The sequence below is a fragment of the Antrostomus carolinensis genome, unplaced genomic scaffold, assembly GCF_000700745.2.
Source record: "Antrostomus carolinensis isolate BGI_N321 unplaced genomic scaffold, ASM70074v2 scaffold23221, whole genome shotgun sequence".
Lineage (NCBI taxonomy): Eukaryota > Metazoa > Chordata > Aves > Caprimulgiformes > Caprimulgidae > Antrostomus > Antrostomus carolinensis.
The window spans coordinates 5,692-25,626 of NW_010295148.1; the positions used below are offsets into that span (position 1 = coordinate 5,692).

The 19,935-nt window shown below is 40.0% G+C and overlaps 1 protein-coding gene across 1 annotated transcript; it reads left to right on the top strand.

The window, feature by feature from the left end:
* Window positions 1–338: 338 nt before the first annotated feature.
* On the top strand, window positions 339–19,652 carry GOLM1 (golgi membrane protein 1). Its single transcript, XM_010177890.2, has 9 exons — window positions 339–479; window positions 987–1,166; window positions 4,383–4,437; window positions 5,466–5,568; window positions 10,438–10,576; window positions 14,400–14,529; window positions 16,372–16,659; window positions 19,139–19,252; window positions 19,600–19,652. The coding sequence occupies exons 1-9, from the start codon at window positions 351–353 to the stop codon at window positions 19,650–19,652; spliced, it is 1,191 nt and encodes a 396-aa protein (XP_010176192.1). The 5' UTR covers window positions 339–350.
* Window positions 19,653–19,935: the final 283 nt, after the last annotated feature.

Consider the following 19,935-nt stretch of genomic DNA (forward strand, 5'->3'; position numbering starts at 1 on the left):
CTCCTGAAACAGCAAGACTAACTTTATTTTCTGACTAAATTAGGTAACAAGGAATCTATCCTCTCTCTGTAGACCAGTGTTATCTAGGCAGCTCCTTGGGTGGAATATGTAAAAGGCTTTTTTCTGTCTGTTGCAGATTTTCATTATATCGTTAGCAGTATTCAGTATTTCACCCTCTGAATAGTCCCTTGCTGAATAGTCCCTTCTGCTGAGAGCTGTTGCATTATTGCAGTAGGAGTTTCATTATGTTATAAAATAGCCCTAGCAGAGGCTGCAGTATAACGTGTGTATTTTAATTTGCAGGTTTCCACACTGTTGTGGTTATTCGGGGTTTGTTTTCTTTTCTTGAAATGGTAGGGCTGGGGAACAGCTGCCGAGGGATGAAGTCTCCACCTCTCCTTGTGGCTGCGCTGGTGGCGTGCATCGTTGTTTTGGGCTTCAATTACTGGATTGCAAGTTCTCGCAGCGTGGAGCTGCAGGTGACTTTCCTGTTGATCTGCATGTTGTCTCGTTCTTGTGTATTTAATAAACACAGCCCGCAACAAGAAGGATACTTCCCCTGCACGTGGTGGGCCAGGAGCTGCAGCTTGTTGTAGGAATTTTCACAAGTTTCCCTCTGAGTTAGTTTAGGATCAACAGTGGGAAGTGCAGTGATGTCAGAATTGTCTGGATTAAATAATTAGAAAATGACCTTGTACTTCAGAAACATTGTAGATTGAAATCTTTTTTATATTTTTGTGTGCATTTTTTTTTAAGCTCAAGTACTGTGGTAGCTTTGCATTTCTCTTGTTTTTAACTGAAATTTTGATAGTCTTTACAGAATATGCTGTATGGGTGATTTGTGTAAAACTTGTGTGTGTCAGGTATGACGAGATGACATTAGCATTGTTAGTTCTTTGAAATTTGGTATTCTTTGAATGTATTGGAGAAGAGTCTGGCAAGGGGGAAGCATTTCTGTTTGCTTTGGCTAATTTGCTCTTCCTCAGGGTCGGATCATGGATCTGGAAGGCAAAGTCCGCAGGGCGGCAGCAGAGAGGGGTGCTGTGGAGCAAAAGAAGAATGAATTCCAAGGGGAGCTAGAGAAGCAGCAACAACAGATCAACAAAATCCAGTCCTTGCACAGCTTTCAGATGGAAAATGCCAACAGAGTTCATCAGGAAGAGAAGGTAGGGCCTTTTCTAGCCACAGTTTTCTGTGAGACTGTGGTTTACCAAGACATACTCTGCAACAGAATAAGATTGCTCAAGTCTTCCAGCTGATGTGCATACAGTCAATGTGGGTGTGGCAAAACATTTAATTTTACATTTAATTAAACGTTTCGATGTGGGTCTGTGTGGGTTAAAAAGCAAATGGGTAACCTTGGACAAATGCCTGCCCCACCACCCAGTACAGTGGTGTTCCTCCTGGCTCCAAATGTTCCTCAGCCAGAATTAGCTGCTGCTTGGAAAATACTACGCTTTATGGCTGCCTTGGTGTTCATCCACTGTTAGAGATAGGATGCTGGGCAAAGTGGATTTTGGGGCTGACCTAGTATAGCTGTTCCTTCCTCTTAAGTGCTTTTCCTTCTGTTGTCCTGAAACATAGTTGTCTAGTAATGGAATAGTCTATGAACCTTGAAAGCTCAGGAGCTGATGCTATAGGAAGCATTAGATAAAAGCAGTGCAGTGGACTCTTCTGCTTTTTGTGACTGGAGGAGAGCATGTCTCGGGAGCCTGGGGTGGTAGGATGAGCATTTGTGTGCCTGTGCGCCACTTTATGGCAAATTCAAAATTTGCTCTTGTTGCGACATGTCAGCAAACACCCTGCACAGGTCTTGTTTGTTTTCCAGCTCTGTGATTTCAGAGTAGACAGAGTTGTTTTACTGGGAACATGTATATTTGTCAAAAGATGGCATCAGCCAAGCTGATATGGATTAATCTACTATAATTTAGGAATACCTCTGATATGGTGGCAGTGGAGAGAGGGAAAGCTTAGTTCTCCTCGCTAAGAACCTTGATCTGAAGAAGCTGTCTGGTATCAGAGGTTATTACACAGAGGGATGTGGAATATAAGAAAAGACTGTTTCTGAGTGCTTTTTTTGTGTATCTATATCAGTGTATAAATGTGTGTTGTATATTCATGTGTGCATACATACATATTTGTATACACACAGAGGCACACGTGTCCTTGTTTTTCGGCTCCATGGATTCCAATGGAATCTGGGATTCCTGGGAGGCAAGTAATGAATTCACCCTTTCTGGTTATAGGAGACTTGGTCTTTGAATTGAACTTTGTTTGCCCCATGGGGATTAACAGCAAGTATTTGTCTAGTCGAGGAAGGATGAATGCAAATCCAAACCCCAAGTTTCTCCACTTTACAAGTAATACAAACTGTCTAAATAACTAGACAGATCTTTGAGTGATAAGTGGGATTTTGTTTAGCTCTTTCTGATTTTCTTGAAGAAAATTGAAAATGCTTCCAGCTTATGTGTAGGAGTGAATGTTCTGTCTCAAAACCCCCTTGTTTTCAGAGAGAAGTGGTGGATCTTCTGTTTATAGAAGAAATCTATATAGGAACAAAATTTCACAATCTAGATTCCTTACCAAAAGCAACTCTCAAGTAACATTCGAGACCCATCTTAACTTCAGTCAGTTTGAGTTAATCATGAATTAGGTGCCCTTCTTCTGTTTAATTATAAATGCTTGTTTCTGCATGTGTAAATCTTACCCTCCCAGCTTGCTTTGTTCCCAGTTGGTTTTGTTCTCAGCAGCTGATTAACCAATGCTGTGGCTCATCTCTTTCTCTTTGTGAGAGCTGTATTTGAATGCAAAACCCTTTTTTCTTAGGTGTCAGTTCTGAAACCAGTGTTTACTCTCATCAAGTTCTTTGCCATTTTATTCCTTTTTCCTGTTGCAATATCTTGTTACTGCTTTTATATACAGCACATACTGTCAGTCTTAAAAAGTACATGTATCAGTTCAGTGTGCTCAGGTTAGCTTGATTTATGACAGTAGCAAATACTGCAGGAGTTATTGTAGTAGTGCCTCCAAGGAATATGTTTATGAAGGCTACTGTGCAAGGCATTAATTGGATCAGATGCAAGTACATAGTTCAGAATATGTGCTCAAAACATACGCTTTGAAATAATTTATCTCAAAGCTTCCTCGCAGGTGTTTCTGCAATGTTTTGGTTTTTTAAACAATAACTTTAACTTGTGTTTCTTAACTGGAATATGACTCATGTAGACGTGAAAGAATATATCTCTGGCAGTTGTCATTAAAAAAATTGCTGTCCAACTGGAGTAAGATTTTTCCATCACTGCTGGTGGCAGTGTGGCTTTTTCCACAGCATTGACTCCATTCAGTGGACTGACTTTTCCTCTGCGGTAGTCACGAGGACTTCTGTGCAAGACACATATAACGAGCTGGTTCTATGTTACAGAGTTACTCTGTCACAGAAGATCAGATATTGATATGCTGATACAGTGAGTTTCCAAAAGCTGGATTCTCACTCCTAGGGATCATAGGTATTGTTTGTGTGGGCTGAATGAGATTTAAAATGTGAGTTTCTTCCTAGAACTGAGTTTTGGCATGTGTTTGCCAAGTGCTTCCCAGCAGTTTGTTTTCTTGACCTGCATGAAACCCCAAAAGAAAATAATATCTGCCTAAATCACAGCTGTGAGGTGAAGATTAGTTAACACTTGGACAACAGGAGGAGGAATGGAAAGCCTGATGTTGTTGGTACAGTCGGACTGAAAGCTGGCAGTTGGAGCACTCTCCTGTAAATTATTAAACAGTATTTCCTGCTCAAGTTAAACAACTGACTAGATTTTCATTATTTTTTTTCCTGGACTCTTACCCACAAATTCAAGGAGGTAGGTGTGGCATAGCCGAAAGGTGGTTTTATATGCAATCCACAGAGACCAAGGCACGCTTTTTTTTTTCCCTGTTGTGATTTAAGGAGCCTTTTTCACATGGCAAATAATTTTATTCACTTTAGCTAATCACAGTTATTATTGTCCTAACTTATGAAACATTTAACACTTCTCTGTTTTGCTGACATATAAGTGGTCCTGGTATTTGGGATTTTCATTTTGAGGAAAAAAAACCCCACAACACAACAAACTGTAGGAACATAAAGTTGCCATGTCATACTGATTTTTCTGGTCCATTGACAATTTTTGGTAATGGCCAATGCTGTAAACCCTGAAGGTGATAATTATGGAATAACCTGATTATGTTGCTCATGCATTAACAAAACTTGGCATTTCCATCGGAACGTTAACAATAAACCAGTGAAAACAAACCTGTCCTATGAGAAGGGAGAGGTATTAAGCAATAATATTAATGGTAATGCAGATCCTTTGCAATTAAAACGTTGCTTTCTGTTTTGCTCCTTTCAGGCAGTGCTGATGAGTAACATCACAGTAAACGAACGATTGATCCAGAGTCTACGAGGTGTGTTGTAATACCCCTCTGTATCTCTCTAATACTGTTTTTTAAGCTCCCTGTTTTTAAGACTTGCAATTTTCTAGTGTCTTCTGAGAGTGCTGCCTTTCTTCAAGCATGGGGACACCATAGGAGCTGTGGTGACTTAGATACTGCATCTGCATAGTTCCAGCTGAGTGAAATGTCAGACTAATCTGCCTCAGCAGGAGAAAGATTTGCCCGTCTAGTGCTTGATGTAGGACTCCTAACCCTTACGATATAATATGGAATACAACTAGTTTCTGTCTGTATTTTTATTATATTTATTCTTCATTCTGCCTTTTGCAGCATATTCTTGCATTCCACCCTGAGGATATTTGTGTCATGCATTTTAGCACCAGGGTAATTCACAAACTCCTCTATTAAATAAGAAAACTTGGTCTAATTAATTTCATTCATGTTGGCGCTTCAAGATTGTTGTTAGCAATTCTTCTTCCTCAGGAAGTCAGGGGAGCGGATCCTGAATACTATAAGCAGGTAAATATGTTGTGATGCCTTCTGGTGCCCTCACACAGAGCTTTCTATCAGGAAGAAAACTCTGAATCATGAATGCCTCTGTTTTTGAGGAATGTAGCTATAAATTGCGTATTATTCAGGGAAGCACTGTAAGCTTATCTTTAGATGGCTAATAAACATGAATTCCATTTCATACTATGTTCTGATTAGTATTTCATAGACCTAAAGATTTCCTGGGCTGAAACCTGGCAGAGTGTTTGCAAACAAGTTAAAATATTCCTTATGAAGAAAAGGAGGTAAAAGAAATCTGTTACACTGTCTTTGTTAGAATGTTAAAACTGAAAGGTTATTCTTACCCAATCCTGTGCATCTTTGATGAATAAATTCAACAGTTATCTATGCATTCATATACAAAATTTAGTGAGCATGAGCTGGGGTAATGTGCTTACTATCGTTCTGTTGTTTGATACTTCTGTTGTAATTTATGTACATATATATGTGTGTGTGTATTTTAATAAATATTTTAATGCTGTTTTGGTCAGAACACTTGAAGGAGTTACAGACAGAATATGGAAAGCTACAGCTGGATGTTTACTGGTTTCAGAAGAACCAGACTAACCTTCAGAGGAAGTTCTCTTATGACCTGTGAGTATGTTCTTTCTAAAAGATAGCTTCTGGAATTGGTCTTGGTTATAACCTAGAGTATTCTTGTGATATCTGTAGCACTGTTGGTAAATGTGCAATTTTAAGGGGAAAGTAACACCTGACACATCTTCTAATCCCCTATAGAGGGTATGTTGGAACATTAATATTTCACTATTGTAGTAAGTCATGTTACTAACTTTACGTTCTCATAGTTGTGGAAATACACATCTGTTGTACTTGGTTACATACTGTCCTCTTTGCTGTTACTAAATACTTACTTAGTACTGTAATTTTAAATTCTTACAAACAGCCTTTTCCCAGTGTGTGATCATGGGCCTAGAAAAAGTAGGTATTATTAGAAAGACTCAAAATGTTACTCTTAATCTGCCTACCTTCCTCCTCTCAATATTAGAAGTAAACCAACATGTTGTCTCTCTCTTCATCTCCATTAAGTCTTGGCAGGATGGGGCATTAGTCTCGCTTCTGTACTATGCCAGTGTTTCTTCCTTTGACTTGGAGTTGTCCAGATGAAGGTTTCACCTGTTACGTATCAAGTACACTTTGCCCAGTGGAAAAATGGAGAGTATTATTGTATAATTGGAAATAACTATAAAAATATTTATAAAAAGATGACAGATATTAAATTCCCTTTTTTAAACTGCACACATTGTAAATAACTTTTTTAAACAATCAGATATTGCACTGTAGAAGACAGTGATAAAGTTGGTTGTGTGTGTGTAATGCATAAGAACAAAATTGTTAACTTGGAACGCAAAAAAAAAAAATAATTGTTTTTTCTCATGCCCAAGTCTTGAACTTTCACCCTAGGTTTGGGTTTGTTTGTTTGTTTTTTGGTCTGGTTTGTTTTTTTTGTTTGTTTTGTTTTGGTTTATTTTTTGAGCAAGCTTAGTGTTTTCCATGCGGAAGTCTGCAGGAGTTACTTGAGCTTACTTGTGTTCTGCACAAAAGAAGCATGTGTTCCTCAGCATTGATTTACCCAGATACTCTTGGTGCACACTGTGCCCAGGGCTGTCTGCTTGCCATAGAACTTGCTTAGCAAAGACTGACTGGCAGCACTGACCCTTCTCTCCTGCAGCAACCAGAGAGAAATGGAAGCCTCTGGACTGATCTTTTGAAGATATTTCAATATTCAGATGAATTTCAGTTCCTAGGAGCTTTGTTATGTAGTTGCTTCTTTGGAAATTTTGCTACCTCTAAAAAGTCTGGTGTTAGTTTGGTATTTGCAGCCCACAGCAGTGTATGAATGTGAGTGCATGAGTAATCTTTTCTGGCAGGGATGAAAGGGGCTGGTGATACATGCTCCTGGAGGACAGAGACGCTCTGTTTTTCATGATGGGAATGGGGGCAGCAAATCCAGTAGCCTGGAAAGGGAAGGGCTGTGTGTGCGTTCTGTGCAGGCAGACCGTGGCTGTATGTGGCCAGGTATGCAGGTAGCACAGACACACGAAGCACTCGCATGGGCATGAGCACCACCAGGAGCCTGATACCAGTCACCTGAGGGCGGAGGCCCACTACTGCAAATTGTGCTGGTGTGTGTACCAGCTGGGACCGGTCCCTGCACCATCCACGTGCAGCTCTCCTACCCCAGTCTGACTCCTGCTGCTGCACTCACACTCCTGTACACACACTGAACAGAGAGTCCCTCGCCCAGGACAGAGTCAAAAAGGCATTTAATAAGAAATGGGACAGACTGTGCTGATGAGGTGCAGGGCAAGGCTGCATCAGCGCACTGACCGGTAACACGTTTACATGGGACAGATTCTGTTTATCCCCCTAGCTCCATCTTTTCTCATGATTGTTCCTGCCAGACACCCATCCTTTTCCCTGACTTAGGTCCCATACTAAGTCTTGGGCGATCCTGGCACGTTCTGCCCTTGCATCCAATAATATGTCCCCAACCCTGGGCAGGAAATGCCTTGGTCCTGTTGACTCATCTTGATGGATTCCACGCCTGACCATGTGGGCTGAGGCTGACCTGAGACAGCCCTGGGGACATGGGGTGATCTGGACAGGATGTTTCTTCCTGTGAGTCCATAATTTAGTCTCCCCACTGCCCTTGTGCCTCTGTGCTTCTTTGTGTTTATGGAGGTGGGCCTTGGATGGACTGATGACTTTTGTGGTAGGCTTAGGAGCAGCTGAGGAGGATATTACTTGGGCTCCTTTGTGTGTGTGCAGGTGAGCTCTTTATCACAGAAACTAATTCTGTTTAATCTTGTGAGAGAGAAAACACACTTTGTAGTGTGACTGAATTTAAGAGCACTAGTTTTGCACATTTGAAGTATGTCATCTCAGTGGGATGAGGTGGAGAAACTAGTGCTGTTCTTGTGCTTCAGAAGTTGTTGTATGCATGAGTAGAAGGAAAAACAAGGGAATTGCTTCACAGATAATAAATTAAAAATGATGAAATTCTGTCACGGTTTTTAAGTGAACTTTATTTTCATGTGCAGTGTGGGATGAAAGAGCATTTATGAGAGATTGCTTAATCTCCAACTTCAGATTGTCTGTATACTGCATCTTGCTCAAGCTGGCAAACTGAGGTGCAGGCAATTCTCATTTCCTTTTATTTCTTAAAAATCAGTGAATGTGTGCATAACTCAAGCCTGTGTTGTTTTCTTGTCTCTGATGTTCACTGGCTTATGAAGCACAGCTTATTTTGATGACTCTTCCATGTATTAGCATTAGCAAGATCAGACTTTAGAATAATGCCTAATCAAGCAGAAACAGTAATAAAGGTAATTAATTTGCCAGTTCATAGCATATCTGTTTACCACTCCTTTTCCTTTCTGGGTGTGAACTACTCTGTGAGCTGGCACAGGCAGGATGCAGGAACAACAGCAAAATCATGGTTGAAATGCAGAGTAAATTTTCTGTCATTTGCCAGCTGGGGGATCCCTGAAGCAGCACCCGGACAGAGGCACACACGTAGGAACGCAGGCACTGCAGAGCCGAGTCCGTGCTAGGGGATCACTGAACCTGCTGGTTTTCCCTGCATTTCATGGATCCATGTGGGCACAGTTTACTGCTGTGCTTCCATCTTTCCCACAGCAGGGCAGGAATCTCAAGCATGTTTGGTAGGGTGCTTCTGAGTCAATCACAGGTGGCCCGTGTTATCCAGACACAGATGTTCTGCTTGTCCAACACACAAGGCTAAACAATATGATGTGGGGTTTTCTATACCTGAGCTGCAGCAGTCATTTGAGTGTTTACAGTCCTCCTTGCCAACCTTCTGTTATTTTCCCATAACTACAGAACAGAGTTTCTGCTTTTAAAAAGGGGAGGCAGAGAAAGATGAAAGTGCAGTAAAAATGAGTGGCTTGCTGTCGCAGAGGGCACATGCCCTGAGAATTCCTCTGGATCAGGTGGTAGCTTATTTGAAGCTTGAGAAACTGGAACACACCTGTCTGAACCAGCTGCTGTTACACCAGGGGTATTAACAGTCTGCCCGAGGCAGGCTCAGAAATTCATCCCTCTTCTGTCTGAGTGAGAGGGAGGTAAAATTTGCAGTATGTCAACCATGTTGTTCTACAAAGGATGCTGAGAGAGGTTTTGCATGCAGAAGGATGTGTTTGCAGGGTCTGTAGCTGATGGTACACATTGAACTCAAAGTTACCTTAACGTGGAAAGTAACAAAGGAGAGAGAGAGAAAGGAAACAAAGGGTTTAAAAAACCCAACAAACGTCTTTGCCACTGGGGCCAGCAGGGGAGAGCAGCAGTCAAGCCTCTTCCTTGGGCAGGCTCTCTGTGCAGTGAGTGCTGACAAGGATAATGATTTTTCACATTTTCCTGTAGCATGATATACTTCTCATCAGGATCCATGCAAACCCACAATTGCTTGTTCCTGTTTAGGGTGGGATCAAAGCATGCTTGGGTTTGTATGATGAGGGGTTTCTAGGCTTTCTGCATGTGTGTTACGAGGTAATGCTTATCTGCCTTGTTGTCCACTAGATCTTGTTCTTCCTGTAATATAAACCAAAATTTACAAAACAAGTTATGAAGAGAGTGAAGGAGAAAGGCTGATCTTGCCCTGATGGCAGTCACTTCCCATGAGAAATTCAGCTTGACAACACTTCTGGGATTTGCACAGAATCCTCAGAAAAGCCACAAAAGGAGAAAACACTGCCCTGGCAGCTTCAGGAAAAAGACTGCAGGGACAGTGGCTTACCGAGATTATGGAGCTGTGAGGGACAGGCAGGCTTTAGAACTGCAAACAAAAGACCCCTGGTGTCACAAAGGTTAAGGCACTAATGGCACTGTGTAACTATTAAAAGTATGTGAAAGGTATACAACACTTGCATCTTTAGGAAATATTTGTTTTGGAACTTACAGTAGCTACTGATGAACTCTATTTCTGTAACATATTTTGTTATGTCTTGCAGCACTGCACTTCGGTGAAATACTGGGAAGGGGTGTTCAGTTTGCTAGCAGAAGCTTATGCCCATTTTTTATATCAACTAGTACCTTGCTGTTTCCTCTCCCTACCTCTCCCAAATAAACATTTCTGTTATCGTAGTAGAAATGCTTCAAGAATCAGAATTGATTTTGACTTAACTGAAATTGACTGGTTAGCAGAAAACAAGAAAATTCATGTAGCTTGTTGAGCTGGTCTGACAAAAGCAGTTTAAATTAGTTCCTTACAGTAGAGCTTGTACCGCCTGCACCACAAGTTTCTTCATAGGACTTTGCTTAACACCCCATTTTTTCCTACTGACTTCTCAAATGTAAGCACAGATAATAGAACTAAGAAAATAATAAAATGAAAAAAAAAGTAATAGATCACTTTACAAAAGAACATTTTAGAAGAGTGTGGATGAAAGTTAACAACTGCTCACTTGTTCATGTTTTCTTCAGGTCACAGTGCATCAACCAGATGAAAGAATTAAAAGAACAGTGTGAAGAAAGGATAGATGAGCTTACAAAAAAGGGTAGTGATGTACCACAAATCAAAGAAAACAAAGACTTATCAGAAGATTCAAAAAAAAATAGCCAGGTATGGTTTGGGTAATTTCTTAAAAAATCTTTTTCTTTGTTGAATGTTTCTGATCTATGGGAAAAGGAATTATTCCAAGGACAGAACAAGGCAGAAGTCCTGTAGGAGTCTCCATGTCACTGTGTCTCTGAGGTGGGCAGAATTTGAGAGGTGATGCTGGGAGTGGTGTGGAGCCCAATAAAGAGTATTTACACTGCTGAGAGCTTTGGTTCACAGCTCGTTTTGACTGTTAAAGGACTTAATTGCTTTGTGTTTTGAGGATAATTTGTGAATCACTTCAGAGTATATATATCATATTCAGAGTATATATATTCAGAGTATATATATCATATATATATACAGAGTATATATATTCAGAGTATATATATCATATTCAAGCCTTGAATATGATACCGTAGTACAAGAGTCTTTAAGGTCTACCAGCTGTGAATTTTCACAGAAATCCAACTTTTAGCCTGTTCCAGAGGGAATGAGGGGAAGATCAAATGTCTTTAAGTGTTTGCTTTTGGGTATTGTGAACTGAAGAACCACAAAAGGTGTTGCTGTATGTGACATGAGAAGGCTCACTAGGATAGGGCAGGCTTGCTGCATAGAGTGGCTGTGTGCCAGCTGACTCTTTCTTCCTGGGGTACTGAGGGTGGGAGGAAATTTCAGATTATCTTGTTTTCTTGGCAAGTGAATTATTGATGCTTCTTCAGTGAATCAGGATTTGGTCAGGGATAGAACTTGATTGTTTAAGCTTGATACAGATGGCCCTGGAGACATGCAGCGAAGCTCCTTGGTGAGAAGGCAACTCATTTATTTCTGTGCACCGAGGTAGCCCTTTCTTCTTACAGGAGTTACATTTTTCACATGTGATTGCAGTGAGGCCTTTACCATAGAGCTGGGTGGCCAACTCTCATTGCAAAGGCAGTGGGGGTTTGGTGGTGTGAGCCCTTTTCACTTTGGCTAGGAAAAGACTGGTAGAAGAAATGGTTTGGTTACTTCAGAAGTTGAAGGGGTAAAGCAACGAGGACTGAAGCTGCGTTTTGCGAATCGCTGGAAGTGGGTGGGAGAAAATGGCTGAAACATCGGCCCAGAGACCCCTTGGTGTTCAGATAATGGTTCCAGTCTGTGTCCAGTCCTTTATGTAAAATGGTTGAAGGGAGAACTGCTGGAGTTCATGACCTTTTATCCTGGTACCTGCATCGTATGAGCTACAAGGTGAATGAAGCATTAGAGACAGGAAATGCTAGCTAGTTGTCCCTTAAAAAAAAAAAGAGGGTGAAAGCTCGTTTGTCAGTTTTTATCCACAGTGTCAACTAAGTAAATAAAAAGTAATGATAGTAAATGCATAGAAATAAGTAAATAGAAACCTAGTAGTTTGGAGAGGATACATTTGTTTATGAAATAAATGTGTCTTGTTTAATGTCAAGATGTAAAATACCAACTATCTGGAAAGTTGATGTAGGGAAGACTATGTTAGGGAAATGGTCAGCTCTAATTTCTAGTGTTGCTTTGCAGCAGATTTTCATTTATATTACTTGTACCAGGTGCTTTTTTCGTTTGTTTGTTTGAGTTTTTTATTACCATTTCTAGTTTGGAAGGGGAATCATCCCAGAAAGAACCTGAGGAGTCTGGCTGAAGTCCCTCTGCCAGACAATTTCAGTCTCCTGCAACACGTCCCATAGATGAAGGCAGTAGGTTAGGCAGGGCAGGTTATCTGTTCTCCTTTGAGTCTGTAGATGTGATGGCCCCAAATGACATAACCACTAATATAGCTACAGCCTAAAGACATTTTGTCTGTGTTCCATAGTATCTGTCACAGTGTTTCTTTCTTCAAGCTGTAACTTTGTTTGTTGTTTGATTGCCCAAGGACAGCAACTTTTGCTTGTACAAAAGCTCAGTTATTTATCATGAGTGCAAGGTGACCCTGAGAAAATCTATTTATGTTTTTAGTCAGTGTTTTTAGCTGGAATAATTCCAGTTTGTAAGAGGTACATGCTTATGTAATGGAAAGGTCAGAGTTAAAATAAAACAGAGAAAGAAAATGGAGCATTGGTTGTCTAATAAATATACAGCTTTTCTTACAGCTCTATATTTTAAGGAATGATGTATACTTCTTGGTTGAGGAATGTATAATGTGTTTCAATTATTATCTTTTTAACCAACCACTTCAACTTAGAAAGTTTTCAGCATACACCTTGTAATTTATTTGACAGTGTCATTGAAAATTAATGAGCTATAAATTTAAGATAATGTAAGTTAAGGACTTCTGCATGTTTAATTAGGAGGCAATTTCTTCCTATTAACTACAGGCTTAGTATTTACAGAAGAATTCATGCCCAGCATAAAGTGGTCTTATGTTCAGTTTCCAATAATTTCTACTGTAGAGAGTGACCTCAAGAGGCTGAATTATAATAAACAGAAGCATTTTTAAATGTAGCATTTTTGTTTTAGTAACTGAAGGAAGAATGGAATTCTTCTGAATATCCTTACTGCAATAACCAAATATTCTGTGGTAATACTTGCTTCTCAAGCTTTTGTAAGAGTTAATGCTAGATTATTTGTTGCTGATGTTGGACTTCATGGTGTTGACCCAACAGAGTCTTTAGTTCTGCCTGGCTTTGACTGGGCTTAAACATTTTCAAAACAGCCAAGTAATCATATCCTACAAATCCTCTACAACTTTGGCTTCTTGGTTATTTAACCAAGAATATACAACAGAATATACAAATGAATGATGCACTTCTTTCTGCAGATATTTTTCCCCAATGACTGTGTGGACACTTGACAACCTAGGGTTTTATTGATGTGCTTAAAATGATGGGCAGCTACAGTCTTATAAACAATTGTAACAGAAAACTTTCTGTTCACTGGATGACTTTCTATACCATAAGGTTTCCTATTTATTTGTATAGTACCAAATATAAAAAGGTTTATGTCTCTAAATGTCTGTATGATTGTTCTTTCTCTGCATCTTCTGATTTTTTTTAAACAAAAGAAAAACCCAACAAAAAATCCCCATAGAACAAACAGTTTCATAACAGTCTGTTTTTTTTATGCTGAAGCTAGTACAGAACATCACAGGCTCCAGACATGTTTAATGTTCAATGTTTGTGTGAACTGAATTAAAATAACCAATTAAATGCTAATATGAGTAGAATTTTAATTTCTATATTGGAAGATCTTTAAGGTGGTGTATATCTTGGCTGTTAATCTTTAAGCAGGTCAGATGCTGAGAGCAGTCTACTACCAGTATTTAATACATTCTAAAGTAAGCTCCATCATGTTAAACAGATACTGTTGTCAGTTGATTTAAATTTTTCTTCTCTTAGTAACTGCATTCAGCATAGTTTTATACCAGTTCTGTACAGGCTTGCTTAAGTGAAGTCTTATTATGCCCAAGCTCAGTTTACTTATCCCTGTAGATTACTAACAGTAGTTAATGCCATCTATTTTTTTGCTCTGCTGACCCTGATACAGTAGCAGGGCAACAATGGAGAAATGTATGGTGTTACAGTCTGTGACCCTCTGAGAATAACAGCTGGTGTTTCTTGTGAAACACTAACCAAGAACAGTAATCTCATGATGAGCTGCAATTGGATTACAGAAGGTGTGTTAAATTCTCCCGATGTGTTGTGCTTTTGTATAGAAACATCACTGCATATTCAAGGTAGTATGGTACCTCCTTCACCAATAAAAATTTCAGTCCAAATATTTCTGAGTGTGTTAGGATTTTTTTTTTCCCCCTTACTGAATTCTTACCTGACTTCCACTTCCCTTTCCAAGTCCAGGAGTAGTTATACAGATCAGTGCTTAACTGTGTACGTTCACTTTGCAGGTCAATATTCAACTGCCAGCCTTGAAGGAAACTGAATTCAAGCAGGCCGACTTGGAACAGCAGAAACCCAATGAAGCCGTAGCTGAAGCAGTACCTACAGTAAAAAAGACAGACCCGCTGCAGGCTAAAGGTAAGATGGAAATCACTGTCTTACTAGCCACTGGTTTGTAGTTTAATTGAACATTTAAAAATATTTTTGTACACAAGATTAAGATTAAAAAAGTGACACCAGTAGACTGAACTTTAAACAATTTTCCAGCTGTGGAGAGGTGTAATATGTATTCGAGCATTTTTAGTACTAGCCTTTCCACTGGTTCAGTTTTGTTTTAATTGACACATTGTGTGTAATGGAGAATACAAATATTTACAGTTCTGGAGTCATATTCCTCATTTAATATGGAGAAAATACTCTGCTTTTGAAAGCCGTTTAAAATTGTCTTTTTTAGTAAGTTTGATACATCTAGCCTGCTGCCCCTCCCTACAGAACAGCTGCAAGTTAGGGTTTAAACAAACACACGTCCATGCTTGTCATGTGTTGTCACTGAGCAAAATGCAAGTAAGGGAAATGAGACACAGGAGTTCAGATTAGTTAAACTAAGCGTTGCTTTTGGCACTGAACTCTCAGAAACTATTAATATGAGTGGGCGTATCCTTGTGTGTCAGTCTTGCATAGTACTGTATGTGATAGAAATTAAATTTAATTATTCTTATGTGCTATCTTGAATTACAGTCTAGAGAGTATGCAGCTCTCATTTTAGAGAGCTAACAATTGAAGACAACATCTATATATAGTTTATTCAGGCAAATTTTATAGTGATTTTTTTAGTTAAAAATACAGAGGCACAGGGAAAAAGATGGTCTGCTAAAAGTAGTAGCCCTCCTGCACTTCCTCTTCATATTTAAAAATAAGAACAGCGTTGATTTACTTGCAGATCTTGTCCCCACATGACTGCTTTGTCCTGAGCTACTTTTGAACACCAAATCAATTTTGTTGTTATTACTGAAATGTTACACACGTAACCTAACTTGACAGGTATATAGCTGAGGTGGTTTCACCCTTTTGGTTTGCAGCCAGAAACAGTCACTCTCTCCCCACTGTCCCCAGGGAGTAAGTGAGAGAATTGGAAGGAAAAAGCCAAGGAAACTCACAGGTTGAAATAAAAACTATTTACTAATTAAAATAAAATGATAATGATAACAACAGTGATAACAGAATGTACAAATGAGTGATGCACAGTGCAATTGCTCACCACCCGCTGACCAATGCCCGGCCTGTCCCAGCCAGTGATCCCAGAGCTGAGACAGTCCTGAAACCGAAACCCCAGAAGAGCAAGAGCCCGAGCGACCCCCGAGAGAATCCCCCCGTCTTCCGGCCAGCCCTGGTTAATACACTGACATGACGGGATGTGATATGGAATATCTCATTGGCACATCCAAATGCCAGTTGGGGGTTTGCTGTTCACTGCGCTTCTCCCTCCCAGTCCTAATGCAGCTGTGAACCAGCCAAACACGGTGGCCTTGAGCTCCAGCAGCAACTAATAACACCAGCACTTTCATCAACATTCTTCTCATAACAAATCCCATGCTGAAACTAAAACACAGCTATTCTAGCTACTAAGAAGAAAACTCTATCCGAGCAAAACCAAGACAATAGCACACTTCAATTTTCATTTAAACCGCTCTGTTTCACCTGCCCAATTTATTAACTGCACATGCTGAAATTTTAAATAGGTAGAAGGACAATTCTGTTGACAGTAAACAATGTCTCATCCTTTAGCTGTTCCCAGAAGGAAAAACATGGGTTGCCTTCCTTGTCTTTCTCTTTGGAATTGATGTGGTTGAAAGATACTCTTTCAGAGGAAAAACAAGAATTGAATGAGAAAGATAAAGCAGTATTTATTAAAGGTGTTTAACTTGTGCTGCCACTGGAGACACTATGGTTTTTACTCAGAATCATTTTTATTGTTTACAGAGAGAATAAACGACCTAGTTGACATCAGAAAACAGGAGTCTAAGGTAGAAGAGGAGAAGCTTTCTAGTCAGCTGAAAACCTCACAGGATTCACTCAAGGCTGCTGCAGGTCATAAGGAGGTGCTGACTGAGTCAGAGAAGGAGCTGAATCCATCTGAAAATGAAAAACATGCAGCTGGACAAGATGCATTGCAGCTGGCAGCACAGCAGGCTGCCAGTGAGGAAATTGAGAGGGAGCAGCTCCTAAATTATGATGCTAAGCAGGATGACTCGCCTCCTGCAAGGGCTGGTTGGTAACATGTTACATATTGTTAAGAACAGTAAAGGAAGTGTGGAATAGGGTATGATTTCTGTGACAGTGGTGGCAGCTGGCTGGACTTGCTATAAGGTTTCATAAAGGTTAGTGTGAGGTGTAAAAGGTTAGTCAGTCCCCAATAGTCTTTTATGGTCCGTGGGGTAAAGATGGAGGCTTCTGTTTATGCAACGTGGAGCTACCGGGCTGAGTAGCTGCTGTAGCAGCCTTCCTGTCTCTCTCTCCATTGGCTGTACAAAGTATTTGGGGAAATCAGTCCTGGAACGTTTTGGTATTGAGGCTTTATAGGAATATGATGCATTTGAAAAGGATGAGACCTTAGCCATCCAGAGCACTGATGAGTGGAGAGATACGTGTTGATGTTTTGCAGATAGTCACAGAATCACAGAATGGTAGGGGTTGGAAGGGACCTCAGATCATCTTGTCCAACCCCCCTGCCAAAGCAGGTTCACCTACACCAGGTTACACAGGAAAGCGTCCAGGTGGGTTTTGAACATCTCCAGAGATGGAGACTCCACAGCCTCTCTGGGCAGCCTGTCCCAGTGCTCTGTCACCCTCACAGTAAAGAAGTTTTTCCTTAAGTTTGTCTGGAACTTCTGGTGTTCCAGTTTGTGCCCATTGCCCCTTGTCCTGTCACTGGGCACCACCAAAAAGAGCCCAGCCCCATCCATTTGGCCCCCACATTTCAGATATTTATAGACATTGATAAGGTCCCCTCTCAGTCTTCTCTTCTCCAGGCTGAACAGTCCCAGCTCTCTCAGCCTCTCCTTGTAAGGCAGATGCCCCAGGCTCCTCATCATCTCTGTGGCCCTCCCCTGGACTCTCTCCAGAAGATCCCTGTCCCTCTTGAACTGAGGAGCCCAGAACTGGACACAGTATTCCAGATGTGGCCTCACCAGGGCAGAGTAGAGGGGGAGGGTCTTTTTATAGTGTCAATGTGTAAATGCTAGCAAGCCTTATTTCAAAATAAGCTAGCATGAATAAAACTCTACCTAAGATTTCAGTTATCTGAAGTTTATTATTTATTATCTGGACATCCCTCTGCCTGTCTTAAGGAACTTGGTCTCAGGTGGACCCAGCAGCCCAGAGTGAGTAATCAAGAGGAAGGCTTATGACTGTCAGAGCAGGAATTGATGCCTAAAAAACATGCTGTTCATGATTTTCTAGTAAATGCATTCATAGAATCATGAGTAATGATGTTAACACTGTTGATAACTTGGAAGGGAAAAATAATCTCATCTGCATTGCTGAAGTAATATTTTTAAAACTGCTCCAAAAAGATGCTGGCCAGAACAGGCTGTGAATGTGTAAGTCACCTAAACTGCCTCCATTCTAATGGAAATAGATAGCAGAAAGATTAGGTAAAATAATTGTCCATCAATTAGCGCAAGAAAAGACTCTGCCATGTAGCCAGTGAAAGGTGAGAGTTTCTGTGAGCTAGAAAGACTAGCAGGATATTCCTCAGGCTTAGTTGTTCAACAAAAACACCATACCGTACTGCATAGGCTTCTTGTAGCCAAAAGAACACAAGGTAGGAAAAATATTTCTTCTACATTCTCTGAGCATCCTCTCTCTTTCAATAACAGCTTCTTCTAAAAGTTTGAGACCTATAGGTTTGTAACTGTAAAAATCTCTCTATATGGTGGTCTGAACACGGACAACATAAGGCTAAAAATTTTCAAGCCTGTTTCTAAGCCAGTTACTAATTAAAGGGCTTGGCTTGAGGATGTTCAGAACCAGAGGCTCTGATCTCTCTTAACTGGGGCATGCTTATACTTCTGTGCTGTTAAGTTTTTTTTCTGGATGGTTTACTGAAAAATAAGGGTAGTAGTTTTGCAATCAGAAATAATCAGAAACCCATTTACTTCTCAGCTCCCTATATAAAGAAATCTTAAGGTAGTCAATAAAAGTTGCTTGAGATGAATTAATGACTGGGTGAAGAAAATCTATAGAAAAGCGTATTTGTGTCAAGTTAGCACATCATAAAATACTCTTTTTTATGCTGCATTCACAGCTTTTTGCTTGGTGGACAAACTAAAACAAGAAGGGTGGAAACTGGGATATGTTTTAGTGGTGGTGGCAATGCATTTAAAAGCAACAGCACAGTCAAGTTTTCAGCATTGGCTTTAGGTTTTACTCTTCCCTTAGGCTGTCCTGTAGTGCATTCTGAAATTGTTTAATTTTTTTCTTTTCTGTCCGTCTGAGTTCTGACCAGATTTTATTACATTTCCCAAATCCCAAGAAATTCTGTCTTTTATCTAGCTCTTTAGACAAGACTTACAGCAAAAGCTGCTCTGAAATTTCACAGTTCAAAAGGAAAAATAGTATGAAAATCTACTCTAAACAATTCATTCAGCAGCAAAAGAAATGCTGTGGAAGATTGTTACAGTAACTGTTTCTTGTGCAGATGACCTTATGGTATAGCATAAAACTAATTAATTTAATGTTTTTCCAGACAAACAGGAACATGAAGCATTGAACCAGGCCAAGGACATTGATTACAATTTAGATGAGAATGAAGCTGAATCAGAAACGGACAAGCAAGCAGCACTTGCAGAGATTGAAAATGGTAAAAAAAGAGAAAGGAAAAAAAAAAGTTTTAAGCCAAGTACCATGTGCTGAAAATTTTAAGATGATATTGTGAATGGTAACCTGTTGCAGATATAGGTAGCTAATTTATTTTTGTTCTTTGAGATTTCCCTCATGTTGATAGTGACTTATTTTCTGTGTAGCATCACTGAAACTACTATTTAACGTGGGGTGGGGACAGTATCTGTAGCTTTACTATACTATACAGTACTTAACAGTCCTTTCAGAATTTCTCCTGCTGTGTTCTAGATTTGTTTTTCTAGATGAAGAACTATCAGTTCTGCCTCTTAAAGATATTTCTGTACTTCCTTCTTTTTTCCTAATTAGTTCAAAACCCTGAAGATAAGAAGAACCACTTACTTGAGCAAGGTGAAGAATGACAGAGATTGTGAACAAAGGAGGTTCGTGATGCAACTTAGTCACCTCTTCATATAAATGCAGCAATGATGAGAGCAAAGTGATCTGAGAATGTTTTGATTATTTTCTCAAGGCTTCAGAAAGGCCCAAATGAAGAAATATTTCCTTGTGAAGTTTTAGTGCTGTTTCAGTAGTGAAAAAAATAATCTTAGATCTCTGGAGGCTTGTTTAAAAGCAGCGTGGCCTCTGTAATGACTCTTTCCTTCCTACCAGTTGTAAAATTGAAACCAGAAGTGTAGTAACTTG

Coding starts and splice junctions, on each gene's coding strand:
- GOLM1 (XM_010177890.2), top strand. CDS start 351: ATGGTAGGGCTGGGGAACAGCTGCCGAGGGATGAAGTCTCCACCTCTC. Junction 10,577..14,399: donor ATTCAAAAAAAAATAGCCAG/GTATGGTTTGGG, acceptor TTCACTTTGCAG/GTCAATATTCAACTGCCAGC. Junction 19,253..19,599: donor ACTTGCAGAGATTGAAAATG/GTAAAAAAAGAG, acceptor TTTCCTAATTAG/TTCAAAACCCTGAAGATAAG.